The sequence below is a fragment of the Cricetulus griseus genome, chromosome 3 (assembly GCF_003668045.3).
Source record: "Cricetulus griseus strain 17A/GY chromosome 3, alternate assembly CriGri-PICRH-1.0, whole genome shotgun sequence".
In the NCBI taxonomy this organism is placed as follows: domain Eukaryota; kingdom Metazoa; phylum Chordata; class Mammalia; order Rodentia; family Cricetidae; genus Cricetulus; species Cricetulus griseus.
In genome coordinates this window covers 38155248-38172929 of record NC_048596.1, presented here as the reverse complement: position 1 = coordinate 38172929, position 17682 = coordinate 38155248, and the positions used below count along the sequence as shown (strand labels likewise).

The window sequence follows — 17682 nt, the reverse complement described above, 5'->3', positions numbered from 1 at the left end:
TTTCAGGATGAAAGTCATTTGTGATCTCGACAAGAGTAGTTCCGGTCTAGTGACAAGGTTAAAGTGTGACTGGTGTCAGATGGAGAGAGAATAGGAGGAGTGTGCAACCAACTCAGGGTATGTGCAGCCAGGTAAAAACAGTAAGTAAAGATTACAGAGGAGTATGGAGTCCTTGAAGAACACTCATGCACATGTATGTACATTCATGTACAGAGACAGGAGAATATGTAACAAGTCTTTAGTCCTTAGCAAACTGATACCATATTATATGCACTGAGGCAAAATTCTGACTTAAAGCCCAGCACATAGACCCCAACACCTGCCAAAAAACAAGAACACAGACCTAATGCCACGGTTCTGGAAAAGTCCGTAAGGGTACTAACCTTGCTTTTTGACTTCTATAGCTCTGCTTATTGCTAACTGTTCTTTCTAATTGAAGTGTGTCAACCAGGATATGATTTTTGTGCATTAAAAAGCCAAGAACGGTAAGCAAGTAGCTACATAATTTGGGCAAGTTCCCGTGTAGCCCACTGGCAGGCAAATAAAGACTTTCTATTGGTTTTAAGAGTCTGTGTGCTCAAAGAAAACACATTTTTACACTAAAGTGAATGATTCTGATGATGAGCAGGAGGTGGGGCTAAGTCCAGAAGCTATTAATAGATGGCTCTGGTATGAGTGCTTGCCTATAAACCCTTCTTGGGAAAGTCCTCTCCTCTCTGTCTCTCTGTCTCTGTCTCTGTCTCTGTCTCTCTCTCTCTCTCTCTCTCTCTCACACACACACACACACACACACACACACGGATCGAATGAACCCACACTCATCTATACACAATATACATATACACAATAATAATAATAACGCTAAAAGTTGTTTTTTTTTTTAATCTGTTTTTTACTACTATAACAAAACAAGGCAGACTGCTTCACAAAGAAAGGTATAGCCAGGCAGTAATGGCGCACGTTTTAATCCCAGCACTCTGGAGGCAGAGCCAGGTGGATCTCTGTAGCCTGGTCTACAAGAGCTAGTTCCAGGACAACCTCCAAAGCCACAGAGAAACCCTGTCTCGAAAAACCAAAAAGGAAAAAAAAAAAAAGAAAAAAAAAGAAAGGTATAGTTTGGCTCAGGGTTCTGGAGATACAAGGCCTAGGAGGGTAAAGATAGTCTTGAAGGCATAGAACATCAGCTGGCAAGAGACAAGGATGCCTCTCACCTGCTTGTAAAGCTCCAGGATTCACTCCTGGGAGGGTTGCCTGACTATCCTTTGAGCCTAGCAACTGCCCTCCTGGGGAGCTCAGCTATATTCCCCCTGCCAAAAGGATTATTCCACCGTGCTTTATTGACTGCTTACAGCCTGACACAGAGAGGCAGGGAGGACTGGGAGACCCTCACATGAGGATCTAGCACTTTTTATTCACATGTAAGGAAGGGGAGGGGGTCAAGTATATAGACCAGAGAAAACTTGTAGAGAGAAGCTCAATCTATAAGACTACTGGGAAGCTCTCATCACTGGGGAGTAAAGGCTTTCCTGGGGTGGCCTATTGGAGGGGGATGAGAGCCCACAACCCTGTAAGTATCCACTTACTTGTGCTCTGTAAGGAAGCCTAGTACAATCATTGTTTATCCAGAGTGAATTTAGGTAGGAATCCACCTTGCATTTTTGCTGGGATCTTATTAGAAGAGTTAGACATTGTTTACATTTCCTCTTGGGAGGGACAAATGAGCAACAGGGGGCTCCCTGGTAGCAACAGTTTTTCTTTCTTCATGTGTGCTTTTGTGTGTATACATGTTCACGTGTGTATGTGTGTGGGGGGGCACATAAGTGTACATGCATGTGGAAGCCTGAGGTGGATGTCAGAAATTATGAGCAGCTTGCCCCGCCCACCATGCATTTACATGGCTTCTGGGAATCTAAACTATTGTCTTCTTGCTTGTACAGCAGGTACAAGCACAAAGAATCACTGAACAGGGACATGAACCTTGGACTCCCAGATTAAATGATACTCTCGTGATCTACCGGTTTAGCTATCCTGGCCTATTCGTTTCCAATCTCACAATAGGGATTAAATTTCAACACGTGAAGCCGTGGGGCCATTCAAACAACATCCTCCCCATAGCACTAGACAACAGGGAGGCATCCTGGGGAGGCACCCTGGCGCTGTGGGTGAGGTATGAATGGGTATCCAAGGGACAGAAGTGTGGGCAGCACCTGCACAGAAAGACAAAGAACATGGAGGGTGCACTAGGCGGAAGGTGAAGCCTTTTGTCAAATTGCCTTTATTTCCTCAGTGAAATAAACAGCAGGGCTTTTGGCTCAGAGTGTGGAATGAGGAGGGTGTCTGAGGACAGAAAGTGCAATATAGTGATTTCAGAGCGTGGGAAAGTCCCTAGGGATATGCAAAAGGACAGTGTTAAGAGCCCACTAGAGACTCATGACCATAAATTTAGAGTAGCAACAGTGTAGCTGTTGGTATGTTAATTCAGCATGGCAAGTTGGAGGGAAACTGTGTTTGCCAAGAGGTCCCAGGAACCAGGTGAGGGGGGCATGCATACAAACCATGGCTGTAAGGACAAGGTTGAACAACGGAAAAGGAGATTGGAGGCCAAAACTGAGCCAAAGAATTGTTCAAATATGGTTATTGGAGCAAATAAACTAGGAGAGAAAGAAGTGTTGGTTGGGAAGTAGGGTGCAGGACAAGAATTCTGAAATGACTATGATATCTGGTGTTGCAAAGGTCTAGGGTACCCACACAATGGGGTGGTTCAGGCACTAGGGTCTCAGATGGGACCATCTACCTACCAGAATGCTAAGTTCATTAGCAGTGTTCACAGTGGTGGGGTGGGGGTGGAGAGCTGTGAGTCAAGTGTGTGGGACTCTTGGAGCATGAAGGAGAATAAAGTCAGCAGAAAGGCACAAGGCAGGGCTAGCATAGTCTGGGGACAAGGTAAAAAGCTGCAGGCGGTGTGGAGAGACAGACCAACCTGGGGAACAACACTGAGGCGCTGATGTGATGCTGACATAGGTTCTGAATTCCACTCTGGAGGCTTAGTAAACCTCATCCTCTCTTTGAGGCTAAGAGGCCATCCAGGGTAAAAGATTTATTCAGGGTCCTGGAGTCAGAAGGAAACAGGCAACAGCCAAACCTTTTATTTCCTTTTCTCTGCTTCCCAAATACCAACCCAGTGTTTTGGATATTTAAAAGAACACTTAAAATGCCCTTGTTTGCTTCTGCCTTTATACAACCAGTGCTGCTCAAGGACAGGGCGGTTGGTAACCATGGCAGTAAGGAGAGGGTGGCGAAGAGGTGGTTTTTAAAATGGGGTGAACCTCAGGCAGGCAGCATACAGAGCTGGGACCTCTTGTCCTCCTTGGGGCCCTTTGTTCATTCAGCTTAACTATTAGGAAAGGCTGAATTCCTTCCTGCAGGGAAGCAAGTCTGAAAGGGGAGGGTTTGCCTCTCTCTAGGTGTGTCCTGGGAATAGATTTTGGGGGACACTGGGGAAAGTTGGGGCAGCTGGCATAAACAGGACAGTCTGCGGTGGCCAAGAAGCCAGCTCTCTTGCCTCCTGGGTGTACAGTTCTGAGGATCTGTCAGCTGTCTCACCACCTCTCCCCAGACAGGTGGCCGCTCATGGGGGTGGCCCAGAATCCCAGCCAAAAAGGCTGCCAGGCCCTGCCTTTGCAGGAAGGTATGGGGTGGGGCAGAGGAGGGTAGAGGAGACAGGAGGGAAGGAGAGAGCGGCTGGATAAGGAGCCTCAAGTGCCATCCTTTCCAAGACGCGCCCCCAGCAGTCGCAGGGCAGGACAGGGCAAACTAGGGGCACATGGCAAAGAAAGTCCCATGACTGCAGTGTTTTGCGGCAGGTTTCCCAGCTGCTCTAGGCAGGAGGGAGGCAGCCCCGGTGATGGGGGAAGGGAAGGGGAGAGAGGAGGAGGGAAGTAAACAGGAGACCACGGAGAGAGCCAGTTCCCGGTGTTCAGAGAACACCAGCCGCCTCCGGTCCCGGTGGGTGGCTGTATGTGTGGAAATGAAACAGGGAGTGGGAGGCAGAGCGAAGAACAAGCACACACTTTTTGCCTGTCATCCACTCACCTCGCCTTCCCGACCCTGCAGCCCACGTCCCTACTGGGGTAGGGGTGGTAGGAAGTGGGAGGAAGACAGTTCGCCAAGCACCCACCCCCTAAGTACGAGCAACTGTCGGTGAATCAGAACTGTCTCAGCCGCCTGTCATCTGCGCTTACTCGGGAGGGGAGCATGGCATCATCCTTGGGACACGGGACTTGCGACGGGAGGGGATGGAGGACCCAGCGGCCAGGGCGTGGGATGTCTACCTCCCAACATCTATGGGTCATCCGGGAGAATGGGTGGGACCAGGGTCTAGAGGGGGGGACCGGACTTGGAAGCAGGGGAGGTGATGAGAGAGGGGCGGGAGTGTCCTGTGGTGGGAAGCGCCGGGGAGCGGCGCCGTACTGAGGGGCGGCTGCTGCTGCCGCCAGTGCGCGGGGTTAAGCGAGGTAACCGAGCCTGGAGGAGGAGGGAGGCGGCGTGGGCCGCGGGCCGGGGTGTCTGGCGCTTGTTGGACAAAGAGATGATGAAACGTGAGCGCTATATTTACCAAGGGGGTGGAGACGGGTGGGAGGGGGGTAAAAAGGACAAACTGTTCCACAACAACCACAGGAAACACAGCCCTTCTGACTCACCCTGAGGGCCGCGCCGACCCCAGAGCAAGCCTAGCCCTGAGGCAGTACCGGAGCCCCGGGCGGGGGCCGGAGCGGGGGGGGGGGAGGTTGGGGTGCCGGACCGAAACCGAGGACCCCTGCTGAGAATGTCTGATAAATAAAAGGCACACTGGGTCGAAAGGTCTCACGCGTGTGTGCGTACCTTTTGTGGGGCAGAGGAGGGAGCGGAAAGACATTACTGATTTTTAGCCGCATGGCCGGGTCATCGCGGGAGAGATTGTGCCTGCAGTCGCCGAGAGCACGATTCCTGCAAAGTCATCTTCACCGCACAGCCAGGCCGGCCGGCCGGTCGGTTAGCCCGCCCCGCCCCGCTCGGGGACAGCAGCACCAGCCACCCCACCCCCATCCCCTGCTCGCGGCGCCCAGAGTTGGGGTGCGGTGCGGACTATGTTTAGAGGCTGATGTCATTGTGACACCCTACTCTGCAGTGTTCCCAGGGGTACCGCAGGGCAGGTTTTCCTGATCTTCGAGGACGTGGGGGTGGAAGGTGGCCTGCCTTCTCAGCACACCTCACACCCATGGTACCCCAGAGATTTAAAAAAAAAAAAAAATCTCTAGAGTTACGAAACAGGGCGGTGCGCGCACGTGGAGGGTGCAAACCCAGTGGCTAGAGCCCCGAGGGGCTAGCAACCCTCCCGAGTCGCTCCACCCCCAGCTCAGGTGTGGGGGCTAATTTCAAGGTTAGCTCACGTGGGCGCGGGCGCCCGAAGCTCCTTGCACGAGTTTGGGGCGGGTTCCTCGTCCCCCAATCTAGGGCAGTTTGTTCAACTGCAGCAAAGGGAGCTTGATGTTCCAGCAGGGAAGGGATTTCTGAGAACTGGGACTGTCCTCAGATGAACCTGCCTCCTCCGGCTGCTGCTGCGGCGGCTGCCTGCGGAAGACTTTTTAAAAGGGCGATGCCAGTCCCAGACGCTCGGCGCGCAAGTGGCTGAACCACCCGCCACTCTGCGGCCCGAGCAGAGCACCCGCCTCCGAGCGCCACGCCAGGCCGCTCTGAGCACTGGGGGCTGCGGGCTAAACTTATCCTCCTGCATATGCATGAACGGATGGCCTTTCCGCTCTGCAATGGAGAGGCCTGGAGTTTGCGGTAGGCTGCTTAGTGGAGCGAGAGTAAAGTAGGGCGTCGTGTAAGTTTTCGCGCTTGCCGGAGCTCCCCGCCCCCTCTAGACACTGGGTGTTAACCTGGCCACAGTCGTTTCGCCAGATCCGGCTTTATCGGATTGGGTTTCAGTTCCAGGCACATCACTGTAGTGGAGAGCCCACCCCTTCAGTCCTATGTATGTACCCCCTAAGCCCACCACCTTCCCCAATTCCCTTTTCACTAAAACGAACACAGCTTTTCCCAGTAGGCCCTTTATGTGCACTGGGTGGGATCGCCAAAGCAGAAGAGCCCAGGCCGGGAAAGGGAGGGGTGTGGATCCTGCCCAATGTGAGGTCTGACACGTGATCCCCTACCCCCAGCGGGCCATCTGTTCTTCTTCCTTCCCGCCGGGAGGCTGGCAAACCCTGTCCAGGCACAGTCCACGCCTCTCAGCAGGAAAAGACTGCTAAAAGCCAGAATCGGCAGAACCCTGCATCTACAGCGTGTGACTTTAGGCTGAACTTCGGTCCTAGAACAGGGACGATACCTGGCCATCTGTGATTTAAACTGAGTGCCAAGCGATTAGCCCCACCCACCAAGATGGGGAAGCCCGGCTTCGGATCTAAATAAATCTCCAGGGAGGAATCAGCAGCATTAGCCTGGAAATACCTTACTGGGGCTTACCTAAGAAAAAGAACAGATTCTAAGCCTCCAGGCCACTTCTTACAGACCAATGAGAGAAGTGGGTGGAGAGGAGGTTATGAAATTAGGAAAAAAGGTATGTTATCTCTTGCTTTGGGGAGGTGCTAGAGCTGGAGGCTAGCCTAGAACCTGCTTTTAAAAAGAATAATTTTGAAAAAAAAAAAAGTCTTCTCATTAAATACCGGACTTAAGTTTCTCCAACCCACACTGCCATGACATGTGCTGTAAGCAGACGAGGTAATGTTCTGAGAGAGCACATCTTACTCTAGTGGCCCCTGCCCCAGGATTTTTGAGTTTCCTGCAGCCTAGTCAGGCCTGCAACCCACAGGTGTGTCCTTCCACACTCCAACCTGTCCTTTTGGAATTTTTAAAGACTCCTGCATCGAATGAGTTTGAAAGAGTCTGTGCAACTGTATTAATCTAATCCTATCAGTCTGCAGATAAGAAAATGGCTCAGGGAGGTTGGGTGAGGTCACAGATCCCATCTTAGGCCCAAGAGGCCTATAGCCTTCAAGCACTACCTTATACTAGATAACATAATGATAATTATTTTAGGAAGCCATTGGCAAACCAGGCTTATTGTTCTGGCCACCTGATCATGTGCCATAGCCTTGAAAACTTAGATAATAAAACATACACTTAGGGAGAATGTGGAGAGGTAAACAATATAAACTAAAAGCAATTACAATCTTCGAATTCTAGTGTTCCTCTGGGTGGGGGTATTTGGAGTAGAAATGTAATAAAGACTAACTTGGGAAAGGAGACCTCTTTTATTTTTGTGGCATAATATTAATGGTGTAATTCCCAAAATTTAATTGAGACAACCACATGCTGGCTAAATAATATGAGCTGGTTTTATTCATAAAACTATTATAGTACATTCCAACACATCAAGGAAAATATTGTTGAAAAATACAAGGGGAAATCATGATGTAGGAATTACTATCTCTTGTGCTGTATGTCATCAAACACATGTATTTTTATTTTTATTATTATTATTATTATTATTATTATTATTATTTTGGTTTTTCGAGACAGGGTTTCTCTGTGTAGCTTTGGAGCCTATCCTGGCACTCGCTCTGGAGACCAGGCTGGCCTCGAACTCAGAGATCCGCCTGCCTCTGCTTGCCCAGTGCTGGGATTAAAGGCGTGTGCCACCAATGCCCGGCTCACATGTATGTTTTTTAACATGTAGCGCTCATCTAGGACAGACTCCCTTTGCATTTCTGTCCTCATGTCTATCTTGCTGCTAAGAACAAAACTGTCTGAGAATGAATGGTTGGGAAAGGAGAGGACGGTGCACACTGCTAGAATTGCTGGATTTGAGACCATTCTCTAAATCAAGTGGCAATTTGTTTGCAAATCTGTAAGAGAAATTCACACAATGGAATCTGCCTTCTTGATCTTCTTTGTAACGGAATCAAGGGTATCAAAGAACTCAGTCCAAACCACATGAAATTAAAGAGCACCAAAGAGAAGGCCACAAGAAGTAAGGGAAGTTAAGTTTACATATAGAAAAAAAAAAAAAAAAAAAAACCCAAGGTTACTGTATTCAAATTCAGAATCAATCTTTAAGGAAAGACGAAGGCTTTATTTTATTTTTTTTTCTTTCTGAGGACAATACTGATTTTAACCTTAAAGTTTTGGTAACCTGTCAGACCTAGGTCAGAAACTCATGCTAGTGGAAACACAGGTCTGGGAGGCCTTGATCACAGGGGCTCCTGGAGAGATCCACTGGTTATCTGTGCTGTGCCTCAGGGGGCAGGCAGACATGCAAATTCTAACCATGTATCCTAGGGACAGAGTTGAGTCTAGAAAAAATGATCATGAATTGGGCAGAATCAATCCCTCCTTCCCTTCCTTCCTTCTTTTCCTTTCCCTCTTTCTTTTTGAGACAGGCTCTCACTCTGTAGCCCAGGCTATACCCAGGCTGGCCTCCTCAGATGCTCCATCCTCCTAAGTCTGGAACTTAGTATATACCACCATGGCCAACTTCTGTGAATTCCTTCCTGAAATTAAGGTTTTTAGAATAAAAAAAAAAATTGCAAGATGGCTTCCCTGTTACATAGTGTGCTATACTTGTACTTACCTCACATAATTACTACAAGGGTCCATGAGGGTGTTTGGGCCTAGGCTTGGCACAGAGCAGGTCTCCATGCTCTCTGGCGTTGGATACGGATATGATTGATCATGGCTCATGGCGGTAATTCTCCACAGGTCAGCCCTACTTTCTACAAGTTCCTTTCCCAGGGAATGACCTTGTGTGGTGTCTATCCTGTATAACTTTCAAGGTCAAAATGATCTATTCTACCCTTCAAACTAGAAGGATCCATCTGAGAGCCAGAAGAACCCTGTGGAAGCATCCCAAACATTAAAGGTTAATCACTAGTGGGTGGCAGGGTTAGATATTGTGAAATTAGCATCTCATGGAAACAAGAGCCTTTCATACTCAGGATAAGTGGATGGATTTTTTATGGATTTTGAATCAGCAGTGCCCTTGACCATATGCCCCTGCTAGGGTTATTGGCCCTAGATTCTTTGCTCAGCTATCAAGATGGAAAACAACCCTAGCATTCATGAGAAACCCACACTAATTGTTGATCAAGTAATACCACAAGAGTCACTTGGTAAGGATTTCTGGTTGATTCCAGTTTTTAAGAATCTTTTTAATTAGTTAATATTTCACAGGGGCTTGTTTCTCTAAAGCAGACTTGGGAATCAGGAACCCTGTGGTTTCTATTGAGTCCTATTATCTACCTGATAAGGTAGAAAAGTCTTGTTCTCCAACATTTGCAAAGCAAAGGGGAGGAAATGTGCCCCGCAGGAGTCCCTGAAAAGAAAAGAGTTTTTAAAGTTATGCAAATGAGGGTTTGTGCTGGTTTTTCTTGGTTTAAGGTAGCACTTGGGGCAGTAGGAACACCTATAGCAAATACCAAGATATAGTGGATCTGTGCAAGATTCTGGAACCAGATGTTTTGTTAGCTGTGAATTTTTGCGATGAATTTCTCATAGTATATGTGGGGTGGAAGAACTTTAAACCAAAGTGCTGCAATCCAAACAAGAACCAATCGATGCTGTCTCCTCAGAGTTTGTCCTTGGATAGTGTGACCTGCCATATTGAGGGTTTGTTTAAAATTCACACTGCATTTATTAATCACCCCGTCCTCCCACCTATATTTCAGGGTTACCACCAGCAACACAAAATGTAAAGATCTGTCCGGTTTCACTACAGCTCCGCAGGTTTACAAGTGTCGAGCGCTTGCTTTCGGAACGCCCTTCTGATTGGCTGAGGCAATGCCAGTGACATCAACCAACTTACTTTTGATTGGAAGGCTGGTTGCTGGGACTGTAGCGTTTGCAGGAAGTCACTTAACTATTTGAAGGCTGGAAACCCGAAGCTGAAGTTCTGTTTCGGCCCTAGGGACGGGTGTAACCGCCTGGGGGAGATACGTCTCCAAGCCACGCCAGCTGGCACGTGGGCCGGGAGGCGTGGGCGCGCGCGCGGACCGGGCGGCATCGGCGGGGATGCGCCACCCGGCTCCGAACAGTTTCCCTTTTAAATGTCAGCGTTCGGGGCTGGAGGGGCAGCACGCGGCGGCGGAACGGAACGGTCGGATTGGCCGCGCGCTGTAGTTCTAGACGCACCTCTCCACCGAAGGGCCCTTCTGACTGGCAGGGGGAGAAAGTAAACAGAGTTGAATCACCCTCCCCACTGGCCAATTGGAGGGGGCCTGGATTGTGACGTGATGGGATTCTGCGAAATTGTTACTGAGCTGGAGAATGCCGGAGCGGCGCGGCGCGGCAGGACCAGGGGCTCGGTGGCCGTCGGCGGACGCGGGAAGAAGTGTCTTGTAGGCGCGGCGCCCCGCTCGGCCCCCGCCCCCCGCGTCCGTGTACTCGGCTGATGCCCCAGGGCGTGAGCTCGGCGGAGAGGCGGCCGAGGGCGTGCGCCTGGCTCGCAGTTGCCTGTCCCCTCGACTCGGACGCGTTTGCAGTCGAATAAACTTGCGACCGCCACGTGTGGCATCTCTCCAAGGAGGCGGCTCAGGAGGAGGGCGCGCCCGTCGGGGGATCGCGCGGGGCGCCGGGCAGGGCGGCGGCGACAGCGGCGGAGCCGGCCGCGGCTGCTGCGTGCGGAGGCGCAGCCGGTTACGTAAAGATGAGGGGCTGAGGTCGCCTCGGCGCTCCCGCGAGTCGCAAGCTCCCGCGCCCCCGCCCCCTCGGCCTCGCCGCACCGCGCTCGTCGTCCGAGGCCAGGGCAGGGCGAGCCGAAGCTCCGCAGCCACCGTCAAGTTTGGCCGCACCGCCCGGGGGGCCGTCGCCCGCACCATGTCCGCGGCCGCCTACATGGACTTCGTGGCTGCCCAGTGTCTGGTTTCCATCTCCAACCGCACCGCGGTGCCGGAGCATGGGGGCGCTCCGGACGCCGAGCGGCTGCGACTACCTGAGCGCGAGGTGACCAAGGAGCACGGTGACCCGGGGGACACCTGGAAGGATTATTGCACGCTGGTCACCATCGCCAAGAGCTTGTTGGACCTGAACAAGTACCGACCCATCCAGACCCCCTCGGTGTGCAGCGACAGTCTGGAGAGTCCCGATGAGGATATAGGATCCGACAGCGACGTGACCACCGAATCTGGGTCGAGTCCTTCCCACAGCCCGGAGGAGAGACAGGATTCTGGCAACACGCCCAGCCCGCTCTCCCTCCTCCACTCTGGAGTGGCTGCGAAGGGGAAACACGCCTCCGAAAAGAGGCACAAGTGCCCCTACAGTGGCTGTGGGAAAGTCTATGGAAAATCCTCCCATCTTAAAGCCCATTACAGAGTGCATACAGGTTAGCGGCGTCGCCTCTCCCCCCTCTCCGGGCTTAGCTAACCTTTGGCCGGCCAGCATTCCTGGGTGCCCAGGACTCCGCACTCGGCCTAGAGGCTGCAAATATTTCGGAGACGATGCTGTTTAACTCTTGCACTCTCTCCTTACTTGGCCCCAACCTTTAGGAGCCACCCGGAGCCCCAAACTACCGGGTTGAAAGAGTGGTTTGCGTGGCTTGGTGGGGAACGGGCCCGCCCCTCCCTTCCCCGCCCCGCCCCCGGGACTCCGCACCCGGCTGCTGCGGGGCCGCCCCACCTGGGGAGACGCTGGCGGCGGGCAGTCAGATGGCGCAGCTTTTATTCAATTTCCCTGGTGGGGTTGCAGCGGAGGGGTCGCGGCATGGGGGAAAGCCACATGCGTGAATCCTTTTAGGGATGACTAAGGACTCATTTAGCTGGATGGCGGCTACTTTTCAGGGCTTGCCAAGGTGGTTTTAAATTTGGCCAAGAGTCCCCTGAGAGGTTTAAAATAAAACTGCTTCAGGCTGCAGGGGAGACTGATGAAGGGAGGAGTGGTTGGTGGATTAACTTCTTGACTAAGTTAGCCTTCCTAAGGGAGGTGATTTAGTGCTGATCTGTTCCCGTGTAACTTATTAGGTAGCACGCCTGAACCCTAAGTAGAGAGGTGTGGTCCTTGCTGGAATTCAAGGCCTTGGGGGATGAATGTGAGGCGCTTCTGCTAGCTGTAGGCCAAGCAGCACACACCAACGTGGCTGTAAAGACATCTGCTGTGTGGAATGGGCTTTAGGGACTAAGGACCTTGGTCAACTGGCTCTGGTTGTTCTAATTAAACATGTACGGGAAACGTTGGAAAGCGTTCACATATGGGCTTGCTGTCTGATCGGCTTGGGAAGGGTCGCTTGTGACTGCTGCTATGATCAGGCAGCAGGCCTGTCCCTTCTGCCCTGAGACAGCATGTTTTCGAAATTGTTGGCATTTGTATGGAAAGGCGTAGAGGCGTTTTGGTGTGGGAACTTTGTAGAAGAAATCCTGAACCTTTGGTTTCAAAATGGTACTCTCGCTGGGGTTTTTCGGCTTTGTTTGCCTTTTAAAAGAAGGAGTATGTAACCACCTCCCTTTTTATTTCCTTTGGAAAGTGAAGTCTCTTGGAGGTGGCTTCCAGCACCCATATAAATCTAAATTTCCTAGTGCTAATGAAAAAACAGGTGCTTTTGGGGATCCACATCCAGGTTGCCATATGAAGCAGCACCTTTGAAAGTTTGAATCTGTAAGGCAGTTAGGCCTGTACCCTCAGTGAGGGGTGTGACCTTTAGTAGGGCTCTGGGAGGCGAAGAGTGGTATATTAACTCAGCGTGTTACTCACCACAGCTGTTGGGCGGGCCTGGCCATGTCAGCCATGTTCCCAGGGTTCAGTGGCTCACATGGACACCCACTGCCACCTTGAGCAAAGGCATTTTCTCCTTCAGGAAGGCTGCCCAGTGGTGTAAGTGGGGAGGCCGGCAGTGCCTCCCAGCTCAGCAGTAGATACCCAGCATTCTGGGCCATTTCGGCTGAGTGCTTTTCTCGGGCATTTATAGAAATGGATGCTCATGTGTGCGGGCATGCATGCTGCTCCTTAATTCTCCATAAGGCACGTCAGCTCAGCTGTTTCAGGAGAAGCTTTTACACAGATCACAGTGGAAAAGGAAGTGAAGCAAATACTCTTTCCGTTTTAAATGCTACAGTGTTCTTTTGGTTCTAGTGGTGTGGTGATTGCAGGGGTCTTATTTATGTTTTGGGGGGTTGGGGGTGTGGGGTAGAGGTGAAGGACTCCCTGTCCTGCTAGTGTGGATGAAAACTCTAGCCTCCACAGATCCTGCCTAGAGTGTACTGACGAGGGCACACATGCCAAGTTGAGTTTCAGGCGCTTGGATTCTCAGGCAGCTTCAGGTTAGATCACGGTTGGGTGGGGCAAGGAGCTTCCTGGTTTTCTTTCTGCTGGTTCTTAAATCCTGAAGGTGCATGGAGAGACAGCCTTGGGCCGTCAGTGTTCTGTGAAAATCTTAAGAGCTGAAGTCCCTGCCACACCCCCGTGTTCAGTACGGCTCCCTCCACTCATTCCCCGGAGAATCCCCCCTGCTTGCTCACTTCCTTATAGAGCCCTGGAACAGCTCTGCTGCCATACGCCAACATCTTTGGAAGATGAATCATTTCAAAAATTTAATTCAGCGGGGCTCCTTCCATGGTGTCCCGAGGAAGGACACAGTTGAGGTGGCTGAACTAGGCTCGGATATTCCGAGACCCTAGGCAGATCTTCGTAATTTAAGGTTTGAAAACCGGAGTAGGCTGCTGCAGATTTTGCTTTGCAGATTTGTTTGCTGTGGACGGCACAGAGTTTATAAAAATTTCATTACTTATCAGCATCTAAAAATCAAGATTCTGGCATAAGGCCAGATTTCTAGTTCTCTGGAAAAATCAGAAGATCTGGCAAATAGTGAGTGGGCCCGGATCCTTGCCTAGCAACAGTTGGTTGGAACTGCTTTATATCGGGTGGACCTCGTTTATTTTTATTTTGGGTTTTTGGAGATAAGGTCTTGCTGAAATAGCTAAGCTGGATTTGAATTTGATATGTTCCTGACCACCTCCGCCCTTCACCTCCCACATGTTGAGGTTACAGGCATGTACACCACCAGACTTACACTTTTTCCTTGGATGCTCGGTGTCTGGCAGAAGGAACTGGCATGGCATCCATAACAGAAGCCTACCTCCAATTTTGGAATAGAATGTTTGGTCTCCTTAGGAATGCCTTTTCTGGCCAGTTCTAACTCAGGTGGAAAAGTTTGTACTCAGTGGCTCTTTCACTCTTCTGCAGCTTTGGAGTTACCTGTTTGAGTCTAGTGTTGTTCTAAGTGTGATATGGCTGGGTGTGGTAGCACACGCCTTTAATTCTAGCTCTTAGGAGACAGAGGCAGATAAGTTCGAGGCCAGCCTGGTCGGCATAGAAGTTCCAGGCCAGCCAGGGCTACATAGTGTCACCCTGTCTCAAACAAACAAATGTGAAGTCATTTACAGGGGCTGGAGGTGCTCACTGGCAGAGTGCAGGCTTAGCATGTTCAAGGCCACGGGTTCAGTTCTTAGCACCCAAAGAAAAGCCCAGGGAGTCTGGATTTCAGGGCCGGAGTCAGCTCTGGCTGTGGCACCACACCCTAGACTGTGAGGCCTTAGTGGCTGAAGTGTTGTCACCTGGTCCTTATCACTTTCTCCTCTTTTTTGGCTTTTTGAGACAGGGTTTCTCTGTATAGCTTTGGAGTCTATCCTGGAACTTGCTCTGTCCATGGCTGGCCTTAAACTAACAGAGATCCACCTGCCTCTGCCTCCCCGAGTGCTGGGATTAAAAGCCACCAACGCCCGGCTCCATTTTCTCCTCTTTGTATGAGGACAAGGAAACCCTGTGCTTTGGTCCTTAAGGAGGTGTGCTCTCTGTCCCTGTTCTTTCTAGGCATCTACTCACAGTGATACGGATAGTATTTCATAAACTTCATCCTTCCTGGATGTATTTAAAACTAACCCCGACTGAGTGGTGAGGAGGTGACTTGCCTATGAGAATATTTCTCTACTGTTTTCCCATTGTATATCCCCTAAGAAGACTCCAGACGATATTATTCTGCAAATGCCCACCTGTATCCAGTGGTGTCTTAACACTGAGAGGATTAATTATAGAGCTACCTAGAGACTGTGCCCCTTTAGAAGACCACAAAACATTCGGATACCTAAGATTGTTTCCATCAAAGAGCCAATTTTTACCCACCTGAGAATGACATTCACCCACCCACCCCAGTGAGAATGTCTAGACCCAGTTTCAAGTGCCCTGTGTGGAGAAATAGCAATGAACTGTAGAGAAGCGATTGCAGGGCCACCGGTAGCTTTCCCCTGGGAAGATGGATTCCTGACTTTGTTGGGTTCTTGTAGGTTTACTAGTGAATTCCAGAAAAGGTGCTCTTCTCTTGAGTCCAGGACAGGGTGGCCTTTGGTTATGTGGCCTAGTTGAAATCTCCCCTTAAGATGGAGACCCACCATGGAGACTCTTGTTTCTAGTCTGGAAGACTTCTTCAAGGATCAGTTAAATGAAGGAATCCTCCTCCATCTCTTACTTGCCCGTCTCTTTGCCCTAGCACTGACAAAAGCAGGGTGGCCTCCCAAGCTTCTTCTGAAGCTGGCAAGGCTCGCTGCTTCACAGCATGAAATGCTAATGGGGCACAATTACAAAGCACGTGGGTGTTTCCTTGGTTTCCCTCTCAGAGGAGTGTGAGTGCCCCCAGGGTTGGAGGAGGGAGGCACCAGAGGAAACAGGGCCCTCTGGATGGTAGCACCCCATTGCCTTCAGACACAATGCTCTAACAGGAGGCAAGTGGACTCTCTAAGGACTCCATTCCTGTTACAATTGTTGATGCTTACCCCAAGAACCAGTCATTCTGCAGGTCTGTGGGAAACTCCCAAAGTGAACTTCCCAGGGAGAAACATCATAGGACATATTGGGAAAGTGGCTGGCAGCGATCTTCCCTAATAAGTTCATTGAGAGGGAAAGTGGGCAGATGAGTCCCGAGCGCTCTTTCAGCAGCCCCTAAAACCACAGGGCTGGCTCTGCTTGGAACCTGCTTTCAGCCTGGTTTCTGCATGTCTTCTGATCATTAGCATTGTTGGTATTGAAAAACAACACCCGGGCCTGTTGTGTTTCTCAGTCTGGTTTTTATTTTCTCTCTTGCCTTATCTATTCTCAGGGTTGGGGGGAAAGCTTACAGCTAGAAACCTCCCCCACATCACCCTCCCACTCTTCCCTAGTATTTCTCCAGCAAGCCCAGCGCCCACGGAGGAGCGTAAATTAATGCCTAGTAATTGGTACAAAGGCACTTTCTGTTTCTATGCAACACACACAAAAAAGGAGAGGCAAAAAGGAAGGGGGGGGGGGACTCCACTGATGTTATAAAGGGAAAGAGTGATCCTTCCAGCAGTGGTCTTGGGTAATCCTGGCTCCGAGGCCGCCCCACTTTGTTGGAAGTTAGTCATAGGCCTAGGCCTAAACTCAGAGCACTGGGTGGCAGTAGTTGTTGGTTCGAAAAGAATAGACCTTGGAGTTTGGAAATGACCTTGAAAGGTCATCTCATCCATCATTTTGTCTATAAAAGAGCATGTGCCCACCCTCTGAGATGGGCTTGTTTGACCAAAGCCTTTGGAGGAAATTGGGAGATTTGGAGGCACATTGCCAGGAAACAAAAGGCCTGCTGCCTTCACTAGCATGTGACACTCAGCTTATCCTGGAATCTTCTAGTGACTGCAGTTTTCAGTGGGAAATGTTAAAGCCTGTGGCTTGCAGCTATCTTTCTGTGAGCGTTCCGTTCTCCGTCCATTTGAGTTCCTGAGGTTTTGGCTGTGTAATTTACAGTGTTTTATTTTTATTGTTTTAAATCTATGCCTAAGATGCCGCTCATAGGAATTAAAGGGTAGAGGGGCTTGGTGGAGCGGCCCGGCCTCTGTTCTTTTCTTAGCCGCCAACTCCACTACTGAAGCAGTCCCAGGCAGAGGCCTGGGACGGTCCTCGCTTTCCCTGGAAGGCTCCTAGAATTTCAATACTAGTTTTGGTGCATTAAGGCCAAGTGTGAGTATTTGTCTTGTCTTGGCCTCAAGCAGCCTCTGGCAAGTGTTAGATTAACATTAATATTGAAGAGAATGGGGTCCAAAACAGTTTTTCCCCTAGGGTCTCACTGGACATTCATTTCTATTTGTGCCTAAACACCTGCGTTAGTGAGGTCAGGCCCCTGCATTTATTTTTATTATTTATTACTAGTTGTTGGAGACAGGGTTTCTCTGTGTAACCCTGGCTGTCCTGGAACTCACTCTGTAGACCAGGCTGGTCTCAACTAAGGGGTTTGCCTGCTTCTTCCTCCATAGTGCTCGGCTCAAAGGCATGTGCTGCCACCACCCACCCTGAATTTATTGTTAAAATGAGATTGAGAATGATCACTACAATGAACTGGAGAGTGGGATTCATCCCTGAGACCAGATTGAGTCCTTTGAAAAAGTAAAGACATTATTTAAATAGATTAAAACAAAACCGTGGGAGCTTATACCATACAAAATTAATGATGAGGCTTTGAAATGCAGACAGTGCTGTGTTTTGTCTTCAGTGAAGTTTAGACATGTTTTGGAGCCTCCCTCTTTGTGGAAGTGACTGAATGTTTCTAGGAGTCTGTGACAAGTGGGAGCTGCTGGATAGGCACGGGACAAATGGCCCAGAGGCTAACCTGGGGTGATAGACATTTTGTTTTTTATTTATGTTTAGGTGTGTGTCTGC

At 50.2% G+C, this 17682-nt stretch overlaps 2 protein-coding genes across 4 annotated transcripts in view; one reads left to right on the top strand and one right to left on the bottom strand.

Moving 5' to 3' along the window:
* Window positions 1–7358: 7358 nt before the first annotated feature.
* On the bottom strand, window positions 7359–10890 carry LOC103164358 (serine/arginine repetitive matrix protein 3-like). 3 transcript variants are annotated; one of them, XM_027406521.2, is made up of 2 exons: window positions 9456–10890; window positions 7359–9352 (listed from the first exon to the last, which is right to left on the bottom strand). In XM_027406521.2, the coding sequence occupies exon 1, from the start codon at window positions 10851–10853 to the stop codon at window positions 10158–10160; it is 696 nt and encodes a 231-aa protein (XP_027262322.1). In that variant the 5' UTR covers window positions 10854–10890; the 3' UTR covers window positions 7359–9352; window positions 9456–10157. The 3 variants fall into 3 exon arrangements, with proteins under 3 accessions (XP_027262322.1, XP_027262321.1, XP_027262323.1); XM_027406520.2 differs by having other exon boundaries at window positions 7359–9631; window positions 9842–10890; XM_027406522.2 differs by having other exon boundaries at window positions 9842–10890.
* The window catches only part of Klf9 (Kruppel like factor 9), a 26748-nt gene continuing 19891 nt past the window's right edge, over window positions 10826–17682 (top strand). Inside the window, exon 1 of the mRNA XM_027406519.2 lies at window positions 10826–11356. Within this exon, the coding sequence (XP_027262320.1) occupies window positions 10852–11356 (505 nt within the window). The 5' untranslated portion in view covers window positions 10826–10851. The remainder of the gene's footprint in view (window positions 11357–17682) is intronic.

Excerpts from the sequence above, each read along its gene's own strand:
- LOC103164358 (XM_027406521.2), bottom strand. The coding sequence starts at position 10,853 with ATGGTGCGGGCGACGGCCCCCCGGGCGGTGCGGCCAAACTTGACGGTG.